The sequence below is a fragment of the Branchiostoma floridae genome, chromosome 15 (genome assembly GCF_000003815.2).
Source record: "Branchiostoma floridae strain S238N-H82 chromosome 15, Bfl_VNyyK, whole genome shotgun sequence".
In the NCBI taxonomy this organism is placed as follows: domain Eukaryota; kingdom Metazoa; phylum Chordata; class Leptocardii; order Amphioxiformes; family Branchiostomatidae; genus Branchiostoma; species Branchiostoma floridae.
The window spans coordinates 4854217-4878179 of record NC_049993.1 but is presented as its reverse complement, the minus strand read 5'-3'; the positions used below and the strand labels follow the sequence as shown (position 1 = coordinate 4878179).

The window sequence follows — 23963 nt, the reverse complement described above, 5'->3', positions numbered from 1 at the left end:
CTTTTTGATGTGGATTCAGAATCTATCCGGCCCTCCTTAAGTCAATGGAGCCACGGACTGGGTATGCGAGGGGCAATATTTGCTTTTCGGTAGGAGCGTTCGGTGACTGTGGAAATCTTTTCATTCCCCAGCGTTCATGTAGGGAACCCGATGATCTGGCTCTTAAACCTCACGCAAGCTTTCGGAAAGCTATCACATGCGATATCGCCACGCCAAATGTTCGCCTCATACTCAGCCCTGACGGGAAGGCGGAACTCTGCCAGTTCTTCGTCGGCATCAGGGTCATGCCTCCTCGTAAATTAGAGCTCGCAGACTCGTCGTCCGATTGAATCGCGCCTAATGTGAGGGGGGTATAAAAGCCGCTTTCAAAAATTCCACACCTAAACTTTGGGACTGACTTTTTTCAAGGCAGCACTGGCAACAATAGATTTTGCCAAAACATAACTACACCAAAGAACTTTAAAACAGCACAGGCTTTCAAAAGCTTATTTAAGTAAACCTTAAATCTAACAGTAACAGGCTCACTTTCCTAAGGCCACACCAATTTAATTTCTTGGTTCACGGATTTTTTCATAAAAAATATGGAGCGAGAGGGCGAAATAAAAATAAAAATAAAAATTGTAAAATGGTTGGGGTAAAGGTAACGGCTAATCCAAAACATAAAGAGTAAAAAGTTTTCAGCTTGAAAAAAGTACAAAAACACTATTACTGTACAGTAACAGCACCTGTTCGTTGAAAATTACAAAAGTAGTGTCAGCTTTTATGTTTGCTACACCAGAAAGTTGGTGAATGGTTTCATTAATGGTGAAAATTTGCTGTGTGGTAATTTTTATTTTTATTTTGTTTTCCAAAAAATAGGAGCGAGCGAATCCGTGAACCAAGACATTAAATTGGTGTGGCCTAAGAGCAGCATTGACAAAGATAACATTGAAGAAAGAGAAAATAAGATTTGGCAAAACATCATTCTGCTTGAGAACTTTGAACTGGCAAGAGTTTTAAAAGTTTCTTAACCAAACTTAAAACAGACTGATCCTGCATCGTTATTGGCATTGGAGAAAGAGATTTTGCCAAAACACAACAGTACACTCTACTTGATAACTTTGAACAACAAAGATTGTTAAACATTTCTTGACCTAAATCTTAACTGAAAAAGATTAAGTTAATTCAAGGCACTTTTGACGTAAGAGAAAAAAGATTTTGCTAAAACACAACTATGCTTGATAACTTGTAAAAGTTACAGTTTTCAAAAGCTTCCTTACGTAAACCTGAGACATTTTTCAAGGCAGCACTGGCAACGTGAATAACAATAACATCTTAAGTCTGACTTAATAGCAAGTTATGAAAACATTCTGAAGTCTACTATGTGTAAACCTCCCTTGGAACTTTTAGCAAAAAAAAAAAATAAGTAGACTCATCCGATACATAAGTGATACATGTATGACAACATCATTGATAGTTACAGCAGTCAACAACTGACAAAGTAACTCTAGAAAACTGGAATGATGCAACATATTTCAAAAATTACATCTGATAAATACAGACTCACTCAATTGTAAAAACATGTCATGCAGTTGTTGGAGTCTGAGAAATGAACATTGCAATAGAATAATTCCATTGTCGCAAGACGTAGAATACACGTTTACAAACTAGATGCACTAACAATGTTTGTCAAGTTCGAAGTTTGAACTGAGAACATCCATTTTACCGTGAGATTCTTGGAATAAGTAACTGCCTGGATCGAAATTATTTCTACCATATAATCAGCACCAAATAAGGAGGATAAAACAATGAAAATTCCGATTTACATTAAAACAACAATCATAATTTATATGTAGTAAATTTCTAAAAACAAAAAAGACAGCGAGCGAACCCTACCTGTGCACGGTGACTAGAGGAATGCCCTGGGTGTTGGGTCGGACTAGGACGGCTTGAGAGTCGCCAACCCAGCCAGCGATGACCTCCGAGTCCGTGATCATGCAGATCACTGCCGTAGTCCCTGCCTTCTTCCATCTCCCGGTCAGACGGGTACACAAGTCCCGGTCTGTCTCGCGGATGGCCCGTCTCAGGGCGGTCTCGTGGTCGGTGTGGTAGTCCATCTCAGCCGAGAGGTTTTCGGGGAGGTCCCGGGCGACGAAATCCGAGCAGAATTCGCCACCGTGTCCGTCACACACGCCCGCCACAAAGACGCCATTTCGATGCTGTTGTGGGCAAAAATCCACGGCAAATATTTGCTAACAAATATTCCTTTAATGCCCAACATTTCAGAGAAAAAACGGATCAAACTTCAATCTCAAAGTTTCTGAAACCGTTAGTTTCCAGGGCCGAACGAACCAGTTGAAACCGAAAACCCACCCCACATCTCAACTTCAACAAACACAAGTGTTGAAGTTTTATTTTACTTCAGTGACACTATACACCAATAAAACGTGGTTTGCAACAATAACAACAACTCTACTGAATATTTCTAAGTTTAGTAAGGTGTCAAACGAATGTTCAAGCAAGACTATGAAGCTCCAACACGCAGATGACAGTGATTTTTCTGCACTATTAATAAAACAAGTTCCAAAATGGAGGTGAGCATTATACTGTCTTCACGAGAAACAACTGGGTTGTGAAGCACTTATTATGCTATAACATTGTGTAACCTAACGCAGAAACTATCAACGAGAAAGGTAGGATACCAAAGGACTATGTGGTAAAATATTGCTGGGTCTTTTACACAGTTAATACAAGACGGGAAACAAAAATGGTAACGTTAGTTGCAGCCAGAATCCATCTTTTCAACCCCTCATGAATGTACCCACAACAATCGGACGTAACTTTTTTAGTTGGCAAAACGACTCCGGATAAAACGGCAGGAACATCCACTGTACCCTTACCTTGAACATGAAATGGCGATCTTCCATATAATTCTTTCCATTTTTCTCAGCATAGGTGCTAACTGTAAGAGAAGCCATTTTCGTGACTGAAAATGCAAAAAGTTGCAAATCGTATTGGGGACAATGGGGACGTTCCATTTGGACTTCATAGCAACGTTTCATAGCAACGGGGAAGTGAATGTGTTGGCAAAGAAACGATGCATTTCGTGCAATTGAAGTATACAGTACTTTGATTTTATTATCGAAAATGGTGTTTCAATTGCTCTAATTACACCCAGTCTTAGTTTAATTGCCTAAAGACTATAACAAGAAATCGGGCCCCGCATTGAAAGATCATATGGAATCGTCCGTAACCATGCTAAACAGAGGATGGCCTCGTTCCCGAGAAACACTACGGTACGGCACAATGGCTGTTCCAACCTTTGATTGCGCCCCCCGTGGACTCATGAGCAAGTTTACAATGCTTTATAATGAGAACATTAACGAGAAAACATTTTGAATGGTAGAACTGGTGGCCATCAGTGGCGTTCCTCTATAGCAGATGTTTTAAACTCCTTACAGGCGACATCTTCATGCGTTTGATAAAACGAAATCTAAGAAATGTAAGAAGTGTCAAGTTACACCGTTAACCTTAACGTTAACGTTAGCAGTATTGACTGGAAAATACTTCTAGGTTTTCCGGTCATGCTGCTTATAATGCAGTTTATTTGCATTCCTCATTTCTTGTCGTCCAGGGACACGTACTGGACGGTTCGTGGGCTACTGCTGTCCAACATGCTGGAGACAGTGCAGGGGATACTTGAGAATTTCGCAGAAATGGTCCAAAGGTGTTGTTCATCTCATACACATTAAAAGACTTTTATATCATGTCCCGTGTTACAAATAATTCTAAATTATCATTGCCTTCGTTTGCTTTCGTTCCTTATGTAAACAGTCTAGGCTCTCTGTTACAAGTTAGGCAACATCGGAAAAGTAGTCCAAAAATTGAAAGTGTAACGCAAATGAAATGTGCATGTTTTTCTTCAAATAAACTATTCCCTTTCCCCAGGTTCGGTTACGTTCCCGGAGGGGGGAGGGTGTATCAAAGTAAGCGCAGCGGACCGCCTCTTCTCATCCCTACCGTGTTGGAGTATCTTGAACACTCCAACGACATCACTTTGATCAGAAGCCTCCTTCCTACCCTGGAAAGGGTGAGCTGATGCTAAATATCATAAGCGAAATCTCCAATGTTTCAGTTCTATAATTCTAAGAAAGTATAACATTGCATCGTATGCAATTCGGTGTAGATCTTTTATTATTGAAGTTATCACCCTTTTCACCCCTTCTTACGCCATGTGCGCGTTTGACTTTCAACTTCTTCTTATACATCAGCCGAATAATTAAGGGTTTTCCATGACTGGACATTCAAGATTTTGAGCAATTCTGTTGTTTTGAAGCAACGCGTTTGAAGCTCTGACCTGACCTGACGTTGTGTTGATGTTTTTTTTCTCCCGCCCAGGAGTACGACTTCTGGATGAACAACCGAACTGTTGACATCCGGGGAAGTGACGGCTCCATGCACACCCTCAACCGTTATCACGTCCTGGTGGGACAATCAAGGTAAAAACGTGTGTGACATCACGCCCCCTTGCGGTCCTTACGCTGATCGATTTGAAAGTACATATAGTTTGACGCTTCGTGGAGTCTAGAAAATGAAAGCTCCATTTCATTCAGCAACTGTATTTGTTGTATTCAGGCCAGAGGCTTGGCGCTTAGACGAGCGAACAGCAAGATCTCTCCAACGTGGTAAGTCTTTATGTCAACTTTGCACTTTCTTTCTACTACTCTTCAATGACATTGACAATGTCATCACGGTGACGGTTCAATACAACTATATCAAAGTTTAAAGTTTCAAACCCGTTTATACGCACTGGTACCAGAAAGCAAACATTCATCTGAAAGACGATTTATGATTATCATAGAACAGTAACATTACGTAACATTAAGTAACGTGAAAGATCATCAACTGTACTAACAAGTGACCATTTCTGCAGTACTGATAAGTTTCGCTAGATGGCGTTATTGAGCAATGTATTTCTCCTAGGTGCGGACCCGGCTGACTTCCACTCCCACGTGGCCACGGCAGTGGAGTCGGGTTGGGAGTTTTCCTCCCGGTGGTTGGCTGACGTGGGCCCGCAGGCTCGCACGCTAGCCAGTATCCGGACCCGTAACATCGTGCCCGTGGATCTAAACGCCATGATGTGTCTCAACGAGGTGGCCTTGTCTCGCATCTACCAAAGAGCAGGTGACACTATTTACTCTTAGAGTACTGTTGAAGCGACGAAGATTTATTGACGGAAAATAGACAATAGACAGGAAAGTCGGTAGAAAGAAGGGCACTAACATTTTAGAATGGAATTGGCGTTACTTGTCTTCGAGGAAAGCGTTTATCTGAAACATGGCGTGAGCATTGTGGACCTGTCCTTGGTGCTGAAAAGGGAATCTACACGTACATCACAAGAGAATGGGGAAAATAACTTCTATGATCCAGTGTGTCATTGTTGCTATATTTTTATCGTGCATTAGTTACAGTAACGTTGTCTTGAATGGTTTTAGGTTACAATTTTGACTTAGACATTCAGAACAAAAAAATGGCACATTTTCCTTGCTCAGTAAACGTTAGTGTGACTCCTCTGTCAAACTGTAACCAATTCAAAACTTGCAATGTTTCTATTCTTTAAAAATCATGAATACGTTCCCAGGTGATCGCAGGAAGGCGGGGTACTACAACAACGCCGCAGCGCGCAGGCGCGTGGCCATGGATAAGGTGCTGTGGAGCGAGAGGAGAGGGGCGTGGTTCGACTATGACTTACAGGCTGAAGGGAGGAGGGACAGGTCAGAACAAACAACAACAACAACAATAAATAACAACAATGAAACGAAACAAACAAAAAAGAACAAAAGAAAAGAGAACAAAAAGTCATGATCTGTTCAGTCTTGGACTATCAACTCATCAAGATGTTTAAAAATGGTTCCTACCTTGAGTTGGACCGCTCTATTACACTGGGAGAAAGATATCCAGGAAGCATGTGTGCCTAGGTGTCTATCTGCTCCATGTTAAGATAAACCAATGGGTGACAAGAGCAGTTGACAAATCTAAATTCGATTAATATCTGAAATGAGAAGTAGTGCATGGAATACTGTGCTTGAGTAACAAAGAAAAAGAAAACATGTAAAGATATCAGGATAGCATCTGTAAGTTATCATGTCTTTCCCACAGGTTCTATGTCTCTAACATATGGCCTCTGTGGGCGAAGTGCTATGGCAACGGCATGGGAGATGCTAATGTTGAAGCTAGGGTCCTCAGCTATCTGAAGGTAGGTACTTTAATGCCCAACAAGTTTGGGGTTCATAAATCTTCTTAAATTTTGTAGAAGTCCAGTTGTAGACTACAAGTAAGGAAGTTGTGACAACATGGTTGTAACTACAGCACATGATGTTTGCCCATGAAGTACCATGCTGTTGTAGATCAGCAGATCCTAGGTGGATAGTGAACATCAAATGATGTTGTAGCCAGTGGATGTGATCTTTATTCCAAGTTACCAATGTTCTCTCCTCTTTATGCCTATATTCAGTCTGTCTTGTTCCTGTTTCTATATGGTTTAGAATGTCTTCTGATACGTAAAATGATTCTGCAGTCTTTACGATTGGTTAATAAAGAACTGGACAAAGGAAATCGAACTGGTCAGTCGGACACAGACTTGTACACCAATGTGCTCAAATCTTTGTTGTTGGATGTCCATCGCACTGCGATGATGACTTAAATCTCAAATCTAGTAAGGAGCCATCAAATTACACATATGATATGGAGTATATATGCACCTTACTGTATTGTCATACTGATGGATTGAAGGAGCCCTTTTACCCCACTGGTGTAGGCACTACAAATGTGGCACAGTCTTGTGACTGTAAACATTGTATACAGGATATTGTCACACCTGAAATATCTATTTCTGTATCCCAATATTTCAGCAATACACAGATGTGCTGAACTACACTGGGGGTGTACCAGCCTCGCTACAGGAGAGCGGCCAGGCCTGGGACTATCCGTACGGCACCGCACCGAACCACTTTGTTCTGATCGAAGCCCTGTCGGTCAGCCAGCTGACGGAGGCCAAGAACGCGGCCCTAAACCTGACCCGCAAGTGGCTGGAGTCTAACTACAGGGACTGGGTGCACACGGGCGCCATGTGGGACACCGTAAGTTTCCTAATATCAAAGATGCATAGCAGAGGAAACTTGGGCTTTCAAAGTTGACTGTGGAGATTCACTTAGTCCTTAACCTTTAGCATACTGAAGTAAGCATTTGGATACCGATTCTCCATTGGTTATAGGTTCCTATGGTAAGACAGTACCATAGTAAAAGTTACTGTTTTCTTTGTGAGGCAAAGCTGGAGAGTTCTATGCTAAGTTCTCCTTTCTAGTTTAGGGTTGGGATTGTTGATCCACTCGTATTGGAATATTGTTTACCTGGATGTCTAACCTTCATAAACCTATCTTGATATTCATCCTCTCACTCCTACTCAATCATTCAATCACAGCAACCACAAAGACTTTGCTGTGTCTGAGATTGTTCTTGAGGTTCAACTCAAACCTATAAAGGAACACCTGATAATGCAATCCAGGTGATAAAATTTACCAACCGTTATTGAGGCAATGTAATGTTTTATCAACCATTGTTTCAGTATCTAATTTAGATTCTAAGGAAACTATATACCTCTGCTTCCTTCCTCAGTACAACGTGATCACTCGCCGACGCCCACGCAACAGTGATGAGGAAGTTAAGGTAAGCCTGAGCAGAAGTAGGTACATGTAGCCTGGTATCCTGTCATATTAATAGCTCACAAGTCTCTTCTGTCCTCTCTGCAAATAAGCATTTGAGGACAGAAGAGACTCGGGAGCTATAATGAGGACAGAAGAAACTCGGCAGCTATAATACGGCTGGAAACCAGGCTAAGGTACACGTGCTTCTCAAACAATGTAAATAGCTGTCAAATACATGCATCATGTCAACTAGTACAGAGTCAAAACTCAAACACTGGTCAACACATAAAAATAGCTCTTGTTCATTTGCTTCCAACTAAACTTCAATACTGAAGGTGACTTTCATTCTTTCAGCATTCTCTGCACACACACTTAAAGTCATCAGCAGTTTACAATGTGAAATTAAGATTATCATAATGCTGGACAACATAAAAATGTTTATGAAAAGTCGTAAATAACTGTTTGTTTCAGGACGGTTACGGATGGACCAATGGCGTGGCTCTTCACCTCCTGGACAAATACGGCAACCTGTTAAAGGCTCCTGACGTCAGCGGCTCACGTGACAATCACGTGCCCACCGCGCTTCTTCTCATTGCATGTCTGGTGTCAGTTTTGTTGACTAAGCTCTGACACTGAAAAGTTGTCGATGTTTGGATCTGTCAAGCCTATCAAGTCAAAGTCAATGATCTGAAAATTTTGTGCATGCCAGTTTGTGGAACAACACGTCCGAAACTAGCCCAGAAAAAAAAAAATCAAAATTGAGGAAAAAGCTTTACAGTATGTATATAAGTGCTGCTTTAGCATGATATAAATGTGAAGTTATATGAATTTGATTGAGCTATCAAGGTCGCTTGTTTAGGTTTGATGTAAAAGTTTTGGACAACAAATGACGGCCTGGACAGTAAGTACAGTACTTATGTAAAAACAAGTGACATCACTTAAACTCTGTCTATAGGTCTGACAAAGTACAACTTGTGTATGGCTTCAACTATATCACAGTAGTCAGAGTCTATACAGTCATTAATATCAAATTAGGCCATGTTGATTTGATTATATGGATGACATCCTCCGGGAACTCCAAAACTGATGCGAGCGAGCGAATAAAAAAAAAGTTTGGCCAAAAAAAAAAGTTGCCTTCAGTATGAAATCAAAGTGGCCAGGAAGGTTGAACATAGGACAAAACACACATAGTATGTATACCATGATCCTCTGGAGCTGAATTTTCTGTACTGGTACCTCCCCCAACCAACAATAGATTTTTTTTCTTTCCGTCCTTTCACATCTTATTCTTTGACTTTAGATTCATTTTGGCATTCTATATATGGCATTAGTTATCTGTTTTCTGATACTTTTTTTCAATCTACGGAATATTTGTGCTCATTTTACAGCTGCTTTGCACAATTTATTGTGTGGTCGAAAACTTTTTTTTTTTGGGAAATGGCCGAAAATTGGTGCGAGCGCGGATGTCATCCATATAATCAAATCAACGTGGCCTTACTCAATAGTGGTAGGTATTAGGTGACATTCAGTGCAATCTTTACCATGCCACTGTTTGTGCAAGAGCTTGAAAACCAGAAGACATATTAAGAAATGTGTTGCAGTTTACACCATGGATGAAGTTGAGAAACTCTTGAAGATGTATGACCCATGATAAGCCATGTCATGGCCTTGGTGAATCTTTCTTCACTTTCTCTGTGAAAAGACTGTACCCTGTACACATACAAAGATATGTCGTTACGTGTGATAAACACATGTTGACAGATAGTTCTTTAGCTATGAAGTAAGTACTAGTTAAAGAGTGATGGACATCCAACAAGTACTAGTACATGTGCAATGTTGTCAATGATATTGAAGCTACTAGTGCTTGAGCTGTTTGAACCCAAAAAAGCTTTGACAAATCTTGCAAGAAGTAATTCACCATTCAAACTTGAATGTTTTCAAAATAAAGCTTTGATTTATTCTTTGCATTTGTGTAATTCATCTATCATTTATCAATCACATGGTCAGATGGTCCCCACTAACACTAAAAACAGTTTGCTTGCATAGACATCCTTGTAACCTCCCCCTTTACATTTCTATTAAGAGCTTCTATCTTTAAAACAGTATAAAAAAACAAACACTTGTACAAAGTAGTAAAAGGTTGATAATATAGAACAAAGCAGAATTGATCACTCTACACCAAACATCTTCCTGTACTCTATCAAATAGTCTGAATACGAGTTCTCACTGTTTGGAAGACTTGGTAAGTCATGTGGTACCAAAGCTTTCGGGTCCCACCAAACTGTTGTCACCTTCTTGAACAATCCAGACTTTTCAGCCTGGCCAAAGTATGCACCAACGTTGTAGGCATTAACCACAAAATCATCTACAAAAACCAGGTGCTCTGGCTCCATATTTAGAGTTTTACAGTATTGATCCAAGGCTTCTGCTTTCTCATATCCAGCAACAATGATTCCATGGCCCACATACATGGATGTGCCCGAAGCTGTCTTCATAGGAATGCATCCTCTTTTCTCTCCTTTAACACCATCATCAAATAGTTCGGGAAGACTAAGTGCGGAAAGTTCAATGTTAACAGTCTCCCAGACTAATGGACTGGGGTCACGGGCTGTTACAACAGCCAGTCTTCCTCCCTGCTGTTTCAGGTGGTGTAGAACATGGACTGATTCCTCTCTTCCTCTCACAAACATGTCCTGGGAGACTCTGTTGTAGACTTTTAATGTCAGGTCCCAATCAAAGGCAAACAGAGTTTTGTTTATAGGGATGGAAGAACCCTCCGTTATATCCAGGGCAAACTTCAGATTGGGTGCAGAAGAGTGCTTATAGTCTATAATGGCTGCCATTATAAAAGGTTTGCTCGGAGTAGCAAGAACAAGTTTATAATATAAAACAAGTGATACAGTATTCCCAATAAGTAGTACTATGGATTAGTTAAGAATTCCAGTTATGACTTTCACCAAATTCTTTCAGAAAATTCTTAAGCAAACATTCAAAGCTTATCAAAAGTATTTTGAAGTATACAATGATTCTCCATTCTAGGATACCAAGTCTTTTTCTTATCACATGACATTGACCATTATCCATGAAGACATTTCAATAAAAGCATTTTGTAATCATTCCTCACTAAATACTGGTAATGATGCAGTCATTCTCATAGTCATAGACATTTCTGTCCATAGCGGGCCACACGTCAAGTTCAACAATTGCACAGGAGTATGATGATCATGATGATGACTTTGCACACATACCGAGGGTTTAAACTGCTATTGTTCCAACACTGCAGCTCCTCATGTGTCCCTCCCGTCCTTCCAATCCACTGATCAGATTGATTGATTGATTGACATCTCCTGTCAGTTCTGAAGAGTCTGTGTGATCATGCGTAATGCGGAGATACGACCTGCATAGATGACAAACCCCCAGGCCAGTAGCACGATGGCTACTAGGAGCTGAGAAACAATATACATTTTGTTATAATTTTTAAATTTTATACATGAGGATAAGTAATGATTAATTCAGGGCTCTAGCCAGCGTCCGTTTTTCCGTCAATTGACGGAAATTTGCTGCCTCTGACGGAAAAATTTTAAAACCAATCCGTCAACCTTGACGGACAAAAATCCTTGGTGGAAGCTACAGGCAGCTTGGGGACGCCATCCACGGCCGTAAAAGCCACACACTGTTTGTTTTGCTATTGTTATGATTGTTGACAATGTGTGTCGGCGCCCTTTCGCATACGATAATCTCATTAAAACCCGTTTTTCAAGGTCTCAATTGCAACATTTACTACTATGTAGTGTCATAGGAGAAATGAATTTTCGCGGTTTTCACGATGATTGGAATTGGCTGACGGAAAAAAAATCGAGCTGGGTAGAGCCCTGGATTAATTCCAAATTACAATCTCATTCACACAGTTAATACACTACCTCAGTCAGAGGTTTCCATAAGTGCCCATGGCTATTGAAAGGAATATTTTGTCAATGTATGTTCCTTCTGATAGTAAAACAATTCTTGTTGTCAGGATGTGCAGGAATAGGTACCAATGTATACTATGACTACACTCACTCTGGAGGATTTCAAAATGGCATTTATATTTCCGTTGCCGTTGCACCATCAAAAGTCCTTTTTGTTTGTGTTCTAGCGCAACAGTGTATCATCATACCTACATATCACATCCAATAAGGATACTGGATCTGTGTTCAAAGCTCCTTGATGTGTCATAATTAATATGAATTTCATACAAATCAGTGCAGAGTAACCACAAATTTGCATAACATTAACACTCCCTGCTGCGGTGGTCTGGTACCCAGTATAGTTGTGAGGTATTTTTTTTTTCTATCAGTAAAATCTAGAAATGAAAAGTTCTTTTATAACTCAAAATGTGAATCTGATATTGCTTGCTACCAACTACACAATGGATGGTGAATTTGCTGGCCTCTGGATTCTGTGAAGACAAAATACCGCACTGCACTAGCTGTGGAAAAAGAAAAGAAATTATGATAGGTATCGTCAAGTACTAGTATATTGTATTCCCCAGAAATGTCCTGATGCATACTTACCAACAACAGCAGATACTCCTGGACCTTCTTACTTATCACCCACATGTTTCTGTAGTGAGAAAAACAGCACAGTTTGGCAGTGTTTGTGTTTCAAACTCCTCAGCTACGTTTTTCCGCCATTTTGATCGTAAATTGACCTATGACCTTAATATTTTTTGACTGAGAAAAAATACAAATTTAGATAAACAAAATATCTTGCTCGTCAATTTTTCTCCAAAATGAAATATATGATTTATGTAAAGCGGAAGAAACACGCATTATTAACTACTGTATTTGGTTTCATCTCGAATCAAAGGTCATGACCTTTGTCCCGGATTTGAACAAAATGGCGACACGAGAAAGTTTTGGTGAGTGTTCGCTGTCGTTTTTCCCACTGTTACGTTGCTCTAACTGTCCCGATGTTCATTTATTCTCGTGACGTGGTACTATACACATCACAGAAGAAGTAGAGTGACTCTTTTGGAAACATAAAGTCGGTAAAAGACTGATGAATTTACTAACAAACGCGAGGAAAACGTTGGGAGGGGGGCTGTTGCGTAAGCGAATACCTTAGAGTTAGAATAATTTTATGTCTCTCTTTTATTGTTGATAGCAGGGTTGATTCTTAAGTCTTACCATTATTTCGCGATATGAAGAAAGTATAATGGTGTCGTAGACCATGTCTAACTTATGTTCAGTTATTCAGTTATTAAAGCTAACTTGAATCCTGTATAAGGCATGTGTAGCAAGTATTAAGTAGTAAATTTTATGGATGACATCCTCTGCAGACTGCAAAAATAGTGCGATAGGGCGAAAAAAACAAGATGGGTGAGAAAAAACAAGATGACTACATTTTCAAAAATAGGCACCATAAAGTTGTGATGAATGTTGTAACAAGAATTAAAGGGACAAAACATGGTATCAGAGCCAACAAGGCATTCATTCCCGTGTTCAAGGTATGTACTGATGTGGTAAAAGTGACACTAGTGTGGTAGACTGGCATCGCCAACAAAGTTGGTAACCACACTCATGGCTTCCATATTGGACTCACTTTTACAACTATCCAATAAGTTTCATTTCTACAACTACAGTCCTAAGTACCTCGCAAGTGTCACTTCTAAAAGTACTTCTAAAAGGCTACAATACAACATATTTGCTCATTTTGGTACTTTATCCTCATGTTAACCATCCCTGTAGAAGGAAAAAAAAATATTGTTTTTTTTCTGAAATTAGGCGAAAATTAATGCACGCGCTGATGTCATCTGTAAAATTTACTTGCTGTGGCTTAATTATAATTTTTCAGTGATTTCAGTATATTGAGAATGAAGTGAAGATCAACTCAGTATGGCTACAGTTCAGAACCAGAGCCCCTACATCATCAGTAGTGACAGTGAAACAGAGGATTCTGGGATCGGGAAAGGCGTGAAGAAGCACGGCAAGGCAGGTCGGAGGTCACCAATAGTCTTCACCCGAGCACTCTCAAGTTCAAGTGAAAGGTAATAATTATGCCACCAAACTTGTGTCCTTGGGAAAGGCACTTTACACGACTTCAATCAGGTATAAATGAGTACCTAGCTTTTGTCAGGACTTCCCCTCGGATAGGGAATTAAATGGCAGGTCCTGTGTTTGAGGAGAGCCCCACCTCGAGCATGTTATAGAACCTACCACACTTATTGAAAAGACTAGGGGTCCCTCCCAGTGTGAGTGGGTCAGTTAAATCTGTCTGGATATGCAGCTTGTACTGTTCACCACAAACCTGGTATGTTACTCCATGAGGCGGTTTACCAGGTACACAATACAAACAAACAAAATGAAATGATTAAGTCATTGTAGTGTGTAATTACTTCATTTGTAAATGATTATTTTACCCATTATGAAATTTCTAACTACTTAGTACTTAAGTTAAAACCTACTCACTCCAGCGTTAAGATGAGTGAAGGTAGCAAAAGGAGTATTAAGTGTTGCAGATAAATTCCATCGGCTGTGTAACGGAAACTTAAGAATCTAGATACAGATAAATGTTTTAATCTCTGTGCCTGATGTGTTGTCTACAGTTCAGGGTTTGACAAGTTTTCAAAAATTCACTTGTCCTATCGGGCAAGTACATTAAAAATTTACTTGCCCGAACCAAATTTTCACTTGCCCGAAATTTAAATTACATTTTTCTATGTGTTTTCACTTTCATAAATTTTCACTTTTGTTAAGAGACCACGTCTAGCGAAATAATAGACGTTAAATGAAGACAGCAACAACAACAAAATCAATGTCTCTACTGGCTTAAAACTGACATGGTCAATATAGGCAGGCATCCAGCCCCATGTGCTGTCACACTCAGTGGTAATTTGAACGGGTCACATCTGGAAATTCTTACTTGCCCGTCGGGCAAGTGGGGAAGCACTTCTGCTTGCCCGAACAGCACTTTTACTTGTCCGGGACAATCGGGCTAATGGACTTGTTTATCCCTGCAGTTCTGATGGGGACAGCAGTACAAGTAGAGTACAGAAACCAGCACCAGTGTCTCAGTCCCCGGACCGGAACTGCTCCATCTGTCTGCAACAGTTCCAGAATAAGGCTTTCACAGACAACTGTTTCCACTCCTTCTGTTACGCCTGCATCAAGGAGTGGTCAAAGGTACCATGGCTTTACTTGTTTACCCCATAATTTGGAAAAATCATTTATCGTAAAAGTTTGCATGTCTATATCATAGTATATGTTCCAACATACTTTGGCTGTTACAGTAGCAGTCATATCCAACTCTTACAGAGATCAAATTTCTTTAGACATTAAAGAATTTGAACTTACCCCAAATTTGGCAAAATCATGGTCTTTTCTTCAGGATTATTTGGCCCAATTTCTAGTGTACATTAAGTCCTTGCAGACACATGCCTCAATTTAATAGGCTAAAGGTAGTTAGTCTGTACTTTGGGAATGAACCCCTTTCAGCTTAATCTGTGTCAACATTTTAGTACTTCATAAACCCAATTTTTTATTTGAAAAGTATGACTCCAACCAGGCAAGTGGATAGAAAAGTACAAAACTGAAATGATCCTAATGAACCATTTTGATTTTCCCCTGACAGGTTAAGGCAACATGTCCCCTGTGTAAGACAGATTTCCAGTCGATCATCCACACTGTGAAGTCCATAGATGACTACCAGCAGGACTACCTACTGCCACTGGGGAATGGAACCTTTGGTACCATAGATGGTCAGAGGTTCAGGTGGGTATTGTTATTTTTTTGCTGTAGCCTCCAAATGCATTGTGAAAAGCTCACCTAAGCACAGAAAATGTGATGTTAAAGTAAGTTGTTGATAAAGTTTAGAGAGACATCCAGGTAACAAGATATGCCACATACAAGTTATTCAAGCAACTGGATATGATTTTTGAAAGGGTCAGATGGCTCAGGTAGCATCCACTATCTTTCGTCAGTGACACTGTTGAAGAGAAACTTTTAATATGCAAAGGAGGTGAACACAAATTTTAGATGTTATTGTCAAGAAAATGTGGTGCCTTTTTTTAAATGCAAATTGGGTTTTGCAGTACCTACTAGCTAGATATGTGTATATTGGTTACTCAAAGTTCGGAATAAGCGGTGTTTGGGTTTTATAGTTTAATATTAGAAGCATGTTCCCAGGCTACATTCTAGTACCATGGGGAAATCAAGGAAAATTATTTTCGTTGGGAATGTATCAGTGGTTACATCATCTACAGAATTTGTATGTGGAATTGTGGCATGTTTTCTGAGTCATCTGACTGTCACTCTTCAAACAGGTACAGAACCACGCTCAACTTGGGGCGGCGGATGATCACAGAATCACGAAGGAGAATCGATGAGCAGATGGCCATCTTCCACAGCTACGCCCGCCACGAGGTGATCCACCGCGGCCACTATCGTCCCGAGAGGAGAATGTCTGCAATATCCATACGCAAACGGGTGTACTCTCGGGGACTACGAGCAAGAGGTGTGCAGGGGGATGAGGGTAGGACCAGGGACATCACAGCAGAGTTCTACAGGAGTAACCCAGCAGTTACACACAGGTGAGTACAGGACAGGAGTAACCCAGCAGTTACACACAGGTGAGTACAGGACAGGAGTAACCCAGCAGTTACACACAGGTGAGTACAGGACAGGAGTAACCCAGCAGTTACACACAGGTGAGTACAGGACAGGAGTAACCCAGCAGTTACACACAGGTGAGTACAGGACAGGGGTCTCATCTCAGCAGAGTTCTACAGGAGTTACCCAGCAGTTACACACAGGTGAGTACAGGACAGGGGTAGGGACATCTCAGCAGAGTTCTACAGGAGTAACCCAGCAGTTACACACAGGTGAGTACAGGACAGGGGTAGGGACATCTCAGCAGAGTTCTACAGGAGTAACCCAGCAGTTACACACAGGTGAGTACAGGACAGGGGTCTCATCTCAGCAGAGTTCTACAGGAGTAACCCAGCAGTTACACACAGGTGAGTACAGGACAGGGGTAGGGACATCTCAGCAGAGTTCTACAGGAGTAACCCAGCAGTTACACACAGGTGAGTACAGGACAGGGGTCTCATCTCAGCAGAGTTCTACAGGAGTAACCCAGCAGTTACACACAGGTGAGTACAGGAGTAGGGACATCTCAGCAGAGTTCTACAGGAGTAACCCAGCAGTTACACACAGGTGAGTACAGGACAGGGGTAGGGACATCTCAGCACAGTTCTACAGGAGTAACCCAGCAGTTACACACAGGTGAGTACAGGACAGGAGTAACCCAGCAGTTACACACAGGTGAGTACAGGACAGGAGTAACCCAGCAGTTACACACAGGTGAGTACAGGACAGGAGTAACCCAGCAGTTACACACAGGTGAGTACAGGACAGGGGTAACCCAGCAGTTACACACAGGTGAGTACAGGACAGGACCAGGGACATCACAGCAGAGTTCTACAGGAGTAACCCAGCAGTTACACACAGGTGAGTACAGGACAGGGGTAGGGACATCTCAGCAGAGTTCTACAGGAGTAACCCAGCAGTTACACACAGGTGAGTACAGGACAGGGGTAGGGACATCTCAGCAGAGTTCTACAGGAGTAACCCAGCAGTTACACACAGGTGAGAGATGGGTGTACTTTGGACACAATGGTATCATGGGATTCAGAAAAAGACCTGTTGGAAATGCTTGAATTTGTTTGAAGGAAGCGAGAGAAAAATTGCACCATGCATGAAGAACATAATAAAAACCACCTTAAAAATTACAAAAAGAAAACAGAACAATTGTGGGATAAAAAGTAGGAGTTTTGTCAATGAGGAAGTCATATTTTCATATTTTCTGAACGAAAGGTTTGAGCTTTTAAAGTTCAAAAGTTATTTTGAGTCCTGAGGTAGGGATTGTTTCCACCTGCCCCCTAAACCTATAACTTGAGAAGGTTGTTTCTGTTCCCCCCAGGCTTGTACCTTGGCTGAGTCGAGAGCTGGAAGCGTTGGTGGCCAGTAGAGACATTGTAGACTTCCTACTGCAGCTCATTGTAACAGTCATCCAACAGGTGGGTACTGACTAACTGAGTAACAAAGCAGTGGCAGCATCTCAAGTGCTAGGATTAAAATCTAGGCCATTTCATATTGCATGGTTATACTTATAGCTTACAGGGTTGGTCAGGATACTCAGAATCATGAGCTTCGTAAGAAACATCCCCACGCTGGTTTCATCCTATGCGGAGACTTTAACAACCTACCCCTCCAACCTCTGAGAACAAGCCACCCGGAGCTGAGACAGGTTGTGACCGGGCCCACACGTGCTGACGCCACGCTGGACTTGATCCTAACAAACGTCCACACCCACTACCACGTGCCTGACATCGCAGCTCCGCTGGGTACAAGTGACCGCAACTGCGTCATCTGGAAGTCAAAGTCTTCTGATCAACTTCGCGGTCAGCCGTCCAAGATGAAACGTCGCCTGATCACTCAAGACAGGAAAGAAGCTCTTGGTTTGTGCATGGCACTCACGGACTGGTCTGAAGTGTACAGTGCAGAGACGGTGGATGAGAAAGTTGCCACTTTCAACAACATCGTGCATACTATGATGGACACTTGTGTACCTCTCAGGTCGAGCAGAATTCGCAACGTCGACAAGCCCTGGATGACTGAGACAATCAAGGCAGCAGTCAGAGAGAGACAATCAGCGTTTCAGAAGTATGGAAAAACTGATGACAGGTGGAAAAAGCTGCGAAATCACATCCAACGTCTTATACGAACGCAGAAGAAAAAGCACTATGACAGGTGCATAGCAACGTTAAAGAAGACACACCCCAGAGACTGGTGGCGTTTTGTGAATACTCAGCTGGGACGTACTCAAAGGTCAAAAGGGAAAACCACCTGGACTGATGTCTCAGATAACCAAGTAGCGGACTTACTGAATGACTACTTTGCAGAGGCCTGGTTGGACAGCAGCACCTACACTCTGTTCCCTCTCCTCGCTGGCTCTGACGAACTATGCAGCATAGGCCAAGTGAAAGTCAACCTGAAACACCTGCAACACGGAAAGGCGTGCGGACCGGACAACATCCCCAACTGGGTCCTGAGTCTGTACTGCGAGGATTTAGCTCCTGTCGTCAGCCACTTGATGAACTTTTCCTACAACGCTGGTATCATGCCGTCTGGCTGGAAAATGGCAAATGTCTGCCCTATCCCCAAAACGGCTGTCCCCACCAGCAAGAAAGATTGGAGACCGATTTCTCTCATATCTTCACTAGGGAAAGTTCACGAACGACTTGTACTGGACAAGTTCTTGCCCATTATGCAACCCTGGATCAAGGACCAATATGCCTATATGCCCAAATGTTCTACAACACTCGCACTCGTCAAAGCCTATCAGACCTGGCTGTCAAACCTGGACAACAGTAACACATCCATGGTTCGCGTGCTGTTGGCAGACATGTCGAAAGCGTTCGACAGAGTGGATCACGGAATCCTTCTTCAACTCCTGGCAGTCCGAGGCACTCCACCAAAGATGTTGGCCTGGATTCACAGCTACTTAACAGGCAGAAAACAACGAGTAGTCGCCAATGATCGACACAGTAGTTGGCGTGACGTGTCATCCGGGGTACCGCAAGGGGGAGTTCTATCACCATATCTTTTCCTTGTTTACATGTCATCAAGAACAACCGTGTACGCAACAACAAACAACATCGGCTACGCAGATGACATCGGACTGTCTAGAAACATTCCCTGCAACGCTGCTACAAGTGACACAACTATGCAAGAAGAAGCCACTCATCTGGACACTTGGGCTGACAAGAACAATATGATAATGAACGGTGATAAGTCCTATGAGCTACGAATTTGCTTTTCAAGAAATGTTCCCGCTCCCCCTCCTCTCATCCTTGGAGGCAAGGAGGTCCCGGTTGTCGAATGTGCCACTTACCTTGGTTTTAAACTCCACCGCAGCCTTGGCTGGGGCAGTCAAATCACTCACATGGCAAAGAAAGGGTCGACACGCCTCCACTTTCTCCGCATGCTCAAAAGAGTTGGGATGCCACCGGAGGACAGTCTACACCACCCTTATAAGACCTGTTTTAGAGTATGCTAATGTCGTGTATGTTGGTTGCACCCTAGCAGAGAAACAAACACTAGAAGCAGTTCAGAGAAGGGCAGCAAAAATAATCAACAACAACAGTGTTCCAACAACCCCTCTCCCGAGCCTTCAGGAGAGACGAGAGTCAGCCGTGAAAACTCTCTTCAGTCAGATGCAGGACGCCAAACATCCGCTCCACTCCATGGTTCCTAGCACCAGATTGCAGAACACTGGACGAGCACTACGGAACCAAAACCACGTGACTGTGCCCAAATGCAGAACTCAAAGATTGCAAAAGTCGTTTCTGTATCAGGCCATAGAACTCCACAACCAGGCCATGTAAATATTGTTTGACAATTGGACACCAGAACTTTCCAATGACATTGTATATACCGATCTATCTCTTTTAATGTATTCAATTTTTAAACGTGTATGGTAACATGAATTATGCTGTCTCGCAGACTCTCGACAATAATACGTAAAGTTTTGTGAATCAATCAGTTGTTAGTGGACACTTGAAGTCTGTGAATTTGTTGCATAATTCAGCCCGTTTTGGGGCTGCAAAGCACATCTTTTCTGAATAAAGTATTATTATTCATGTAGAATATAGAGGGAAATTTTTCTTATTTCCTTCTCTATTTTAAACTGTCCATATAATTCCTGAGTGTATTGCTACTTTAAACTAGTAGGAGAATGCACGTCTGTACCAGTATTTATGATTTGCTATTGTGGCTATATCATATGTGTAATTCAAAGGGCTCATCTAACAAGTTGTTTCTGAAGGTCAAATAGTCCAGCGGTTATTATACAGATGATATTTTAATTGTATAACCTGTTTGACAGTATGCTGTGGTTTTACATAAAGTGCGTAAGCTTTTTCCTTTAGAGTTCCACTCATTTCTTCCATTAATGTTTGTCTACCTTCCAACTTGCAGGTTGACTTGGGAAGCTCCACCATCAAGCACACCCTAGAACCATACCTCCTCCACAGAACTGACCACTTCCTGCACGAGTTCACGACTTTTGCCAAGTACCCTTTTGACATGGCTGCCTTTGACAGAAACGTCATTTATGAGTCTCCAATTTTTGGCGACGTTTCGCCCATATCCTCACCCCACACACCAAATTTTGACCGTTTGACTCCCCCGGAACTTCGCAACGTTGGCCCTACACCGTACGTGCCTCCAGTCAGCAGTGTTGGTAACATCCCAACATCTTACCTGAACTGGGCACCCAGGCACTCCACGTGGGACAGCCCCTCGGTCACCCCGAGGACCCAGCCCGGCAGTTCGGTGACCAGTACGTCTGGGTGGGACGATGAGACTCCGGGGCCTTCAGGGATGAACCCTGACCTCGAGCCAACTGTGCCTCCTACTAAGACAGCTAAGGCTGAGACAGAAGCACCAGAGCTAATATCTATTAAGGTTGAACCCAACCTTAACCATAGCCCTGCCAACAGCTCCAGTGGGGACTCTGTTGTCTTCACTGGCTATGTTAAACCACTGGCAGAGAGAACACCAGATGCGTTCATCAGTCTATCCTCAGGGTCGGAGGACGAAGCTCCTCAAGACAAGAACAACACAGCACAACCAAAGTCACCCAGGCGTAGGTATCGCTCAAGGTCAAGGAACAGAAGGTCAAGGTCAAGAAGTAGATCAAGGGAGGGGAGGTACAGGGACTTTTCCAGGAGGAACAGGTCAAGAAGTAGGACAAGGAGAAGAAGTCGGTCTAATTCCAGAGGCAGAGGGCATGTCAGGTCAAGGAGTAGGCCAAGAGACAGACGTCAAAGGTCACGGAGTAGGTCAAGTAGACGGTCCCGCAGTAGGTCTCCAAGTAGAGGCTGGTGGAGGAATCGGGAGAAGGAGCGGCTGTTGAGCAAGCCAGGAGGGAAGAGGAAACAGAAAACAAGACACCTGGAGGGTTCTCCTGGTGAATCTTACAGGGGAAGCCATAGAGAGGGTACAGCATCTTCAGAACAAAGGGGCTCTTCTCACTCCTCTCATCAGCCTGCTGCATCAAGGTCAAAGAACAGAGGTCATGAAGGCAGGGACCAAGGCAGGTCACACAGGTCAAGATCCACGGAAAGGTCATGGAGGTCAACATCAAAGGACAAGTCAAACAGGTCAAAGACAAAAGAGAGGTCTCATAGGCCAAGGTCAAAAGATAGGTCACCAGTCTCAAGAGAGAGGGAGTATAGAGGTCGTTCACACAGGTCGGGGTCATCGGACAGACATCAGCTAACATATCAGCAGTCTCCTCGTTCTAGAGAGGAACAGAGTTCCCTAGCAAGGTACTCGGGCACGTTCAAGAACCCGGATAGAACGCGCCGCCGAAGTCGCAGCTCTAGTCTGGAAGTTACCTACGAGGGGAAGAAGAAACATGATCAATACCACAGGGACAGCCACAGCCACAGGAAACAAGACAATGACTCAGAAGTCGAGGTCACCTTCTGCAAGATGTCTTCCAAAGAGTCCAGAACAAGTAAGCACCACCACCACAAGAGTAAAAGGAAACACAAGCATAAAAAGAAGAGCAAGAAGCACAAAAAGTCCAAGGAAAGAGAGAAAAGTGCTGCAAAGAAAATTGATGATGTTTCCTCAACAGATGACGTGGAGAGCAGTGTTGGTGATGTGGAGTGTTTGAGTACTGTTTCTGTGTCTGAGATAGGTGATGGTTTAGATGGTACTGAAGAGAGACAAGACCAGGCTGTGTCAGTTGTAATAGAGCAGGACATTAGAGACAATAATAAGGCACAGGACAGTCAGAATGTGCAACACTGCCAAGAATCCAACATGAGTACAGACTGTCAGGACAATGTGAATTGTGAGCTGAGACATGGAGAGGAATCAGACTGTACAGGCAGAACAGAAGAGACGTGTTTACGTAGGACTGAAGAAAAAACAGAACCAGGAGAACACACTGTGAATATACACAGTGAGACAGCACCAACACTGACTGATTCTGCAGGGTTAGATTCTGTTAGCACGACAAATGTGCCTGATAATAGCAAAGATGGTCCTAATGCAGATAGCTTCCTAGAAAGAAATGGTGACAACGACTTCTCCAAGTCACGTGTGTGCCAATCAGAGAGAAGGGTCATCAGGAGGTCACCTGAACAGGAAGTGATGTCACAAGAAGGAATGATGGAAGAGGAAGTGACATCACCAGAAAGAAGGTTGGATACAGTTGTCAGTACACAATGTACCCCAGGATCCCACAGGAGGATAGTCCTTACACCAAAGTGTCAAGATGAAAGGAGAATTATAATCTCAAAGAATGGTGGGGGAAGGGAGTTAAATGACAAACTGTGAACTAAAACTCTTCTGTGTTTATAGCTTAGAAGGTTGCAGCACTGGTCCTTTCAAATCTTTCTGATGACGACCGAAATATAAAAGGATGCTCTCTCAAATGACATGTGGCATTTCACTTAATACATGTATTTATAATGGTTGAAGACGATCAAATTTTTGCAATGTCGTCATGAAATTTGATCTGAACAGTGTTGGAACATGTGTTTTCATTCTATCCCATCCTATCTGATTGGGCCACACCAATTTAATTTCTTGGTTCACGGATTCGCTCGCTCCTATTTTTTGGAAAAAAGAATAAAAATAAAAATTACCACTCAGCACATTTTCACCATTAATGAAACCATTCACCAACTTTCTGGTGTAGCAAATTGGCCTTTATATTATAAGCTCCTTAAAGGGTGGGTACAGGTGCTGTTACTGTACAATAATAGTGTTTTTGTACTTTTTTCAAACTGAAAACTTTTTTTCTTTATGTTTTGGATTAGCTGTTACCTTTACCCGAACCATTTTATGATTTTTATTTTTATTTCGCCCTCTCGCTCCATATTTTTTATGAAAAAATCCGTGAACCAAGAAATTAAATTGGTGTGGCCTTACATGTATTTATGGTGGAATTTACAGGGCTGTTTGCTATTTAACCATTAAACCTTGCTAAATCAATGTGTATGGGATTTCGTGAAGAACTATGCAAACTTTTAACACACAAACCCAATGTAACGTGTTTAATTTGACGGGTTATTTTGTCACCTTAAGTCATGAAACAATCATATTTGTTAGTTTTTCATATTTCCAAAATTTTCCTGTACCAAAATGGCTACACATGGTGTTCAAGATAATCCAAACATATCTCAACACAACAGAAAGTGGAATAGGTCAGTTAGGCTAA

The 23963-nt window shown here is 42.2% G+C and overlaps 3 protein-coding genes and 1 long non-coding RNA gene across 6 annotated transcripts in view; 2 read left to right on the top strand and 2 right to left on the bottom strand.

Moving 5' to 3' along the window:
- LOC118432401 overlaps positions 1 to 3491 on the bottom strand; it is a 20630-nt gene extending 17139 nt beyond the window's left edge. For 2 of the 3 annotated variants that reach the window (XM_035843957.1, XM_035843956.1), the window contains exons 1-2: positions 2880 to 3490; positions 1876 to 2198 (exon numbers count right to left, since the gene is read on the bottom strand). In XM_035843957.1, the coding sequence (XP_035699850.1) occupies positions 1876 to 2198; positions 2880 to 3041 (485 nt within the window). In that variant the 5' untranslated portion in view covers positions 3042 to 3490. Of the gene's footprint in view, positions 1 to 1875; positions 2199 to 2879 lie in introns of all 3 variants that reach the window. The other variant, XM_035843958.1, reaches the window with a different exon arrangement.
- LOC118432403 (trehalase-like) overlaps positions 1 to 8444 on the top strand; it is a 32131-nt gene extending 23687 nt beyond the window's left edge. Inside the window, exons 6-15 of the mRNA XM_035843959.1 lie at positions 3614 to 3706; positions 3928 to 4069; positions 4378 to 4478; positions 4615 to 4664; positions 4963 to 5163; positions 5621 to 5753; positions 6139 to 6235; positions 6891 to 7118; positions 7654 to 7704; positions 8154 to 8444. Coding sequence (XP_035699852.1) covers positions 3614 to 3706; positions 3928 to 4069; positions 4378 to 4478; positions 4615 to 4664; positions 4963 to 5163; positions 5621 to 5753; positions 6139 to 6235; positions 6891 to 7118; positions 7654 to 7704; positions 8154 to 8312 — 1255 coding nt within the window. The 3' untranslated portion in view covers positions 8313 to 8444. The remainder of the gene's footprint in view (positions 1 to 3613; positions 3707 to 3927; positions 4070 to 4377; positions 4479 to 4614; positions 4665 to 4962; positions 5164 to 5620; positions 5754 to 6138; positions 6236 to 6890; positions 7119 to 7653; positions 7705 to 8153) is intronic.
- Positions 8445 to 9614: 1170 nt separating this feature from the next.
- On the bottom strand, positions 9615 to 12397 carry LOC118432404. Its single transcript, XR_004833079.1, has 2 exons — positions 12236 to 12397; positions 9615 to 11128 (listed from the first exon to the last, which is right to left on the bottom strand). It is a non-coding gene; the product is annotated as an uncharacterized LOC118432404 (long non-coding RNA).
- A 101-nt stretch (positions 12398 to 12498) lies between these two features.
- On the top strand, positions 12499 to 23278 carry LOC118432400 (E3 ubiquitin-protein ligase Topors-like). Its single transcript, XM_035843955.1, has 7 exons — positions 12499 to 12582; positions 13518 to 13710; positions 14683 to 14845; positions 15294 to 15433; positions 15985 to 16251; positions 17643 to 17739; positions 20702 to 23278. The coding sequence occupies exons 2-7, from the start codon at positions 13559 to 13561 to the stop codon at positions 23075 to 23077; spliced, it is 3195 nt and encodes a 1064-aa protein (XP_035699848.1). The 5' UTR covers positions 12499 to 12582; positions 13518 to 13558; the 3' UTR covers positions 23078 to 23278.
- Positions 23279 to 23963: the final 685 nt, after the last annotated feature.

What these genes read in the sequence shown, in the direction of transcription:
- LOC118432400 (XM_035843955.1), top strand. Translation starts at nt 13,559, where the DNA reads ATGGCTACAGTTCAGAACCAGAGCCCCTACATCATCAGTAGTGACAGT. An exon ending in GCATCAAGGAGTGGTCAAAG is followed by an intron (nt 14,846 to 15,293) that starts GTACCATGGCTT and finishes TTCCCCTGACAG; the next exon opens with GTTAAGGCAACATGTCCCCT. An exon ending in ATAGATGGTCAGAGGTTCAG is followed by an intron (nt 15,434 to 15,984) that starts GTGGGTATTGTT and finishes CTCTTCAAACAG; the next exon opens with GTACAGAACCACGCTCAACT.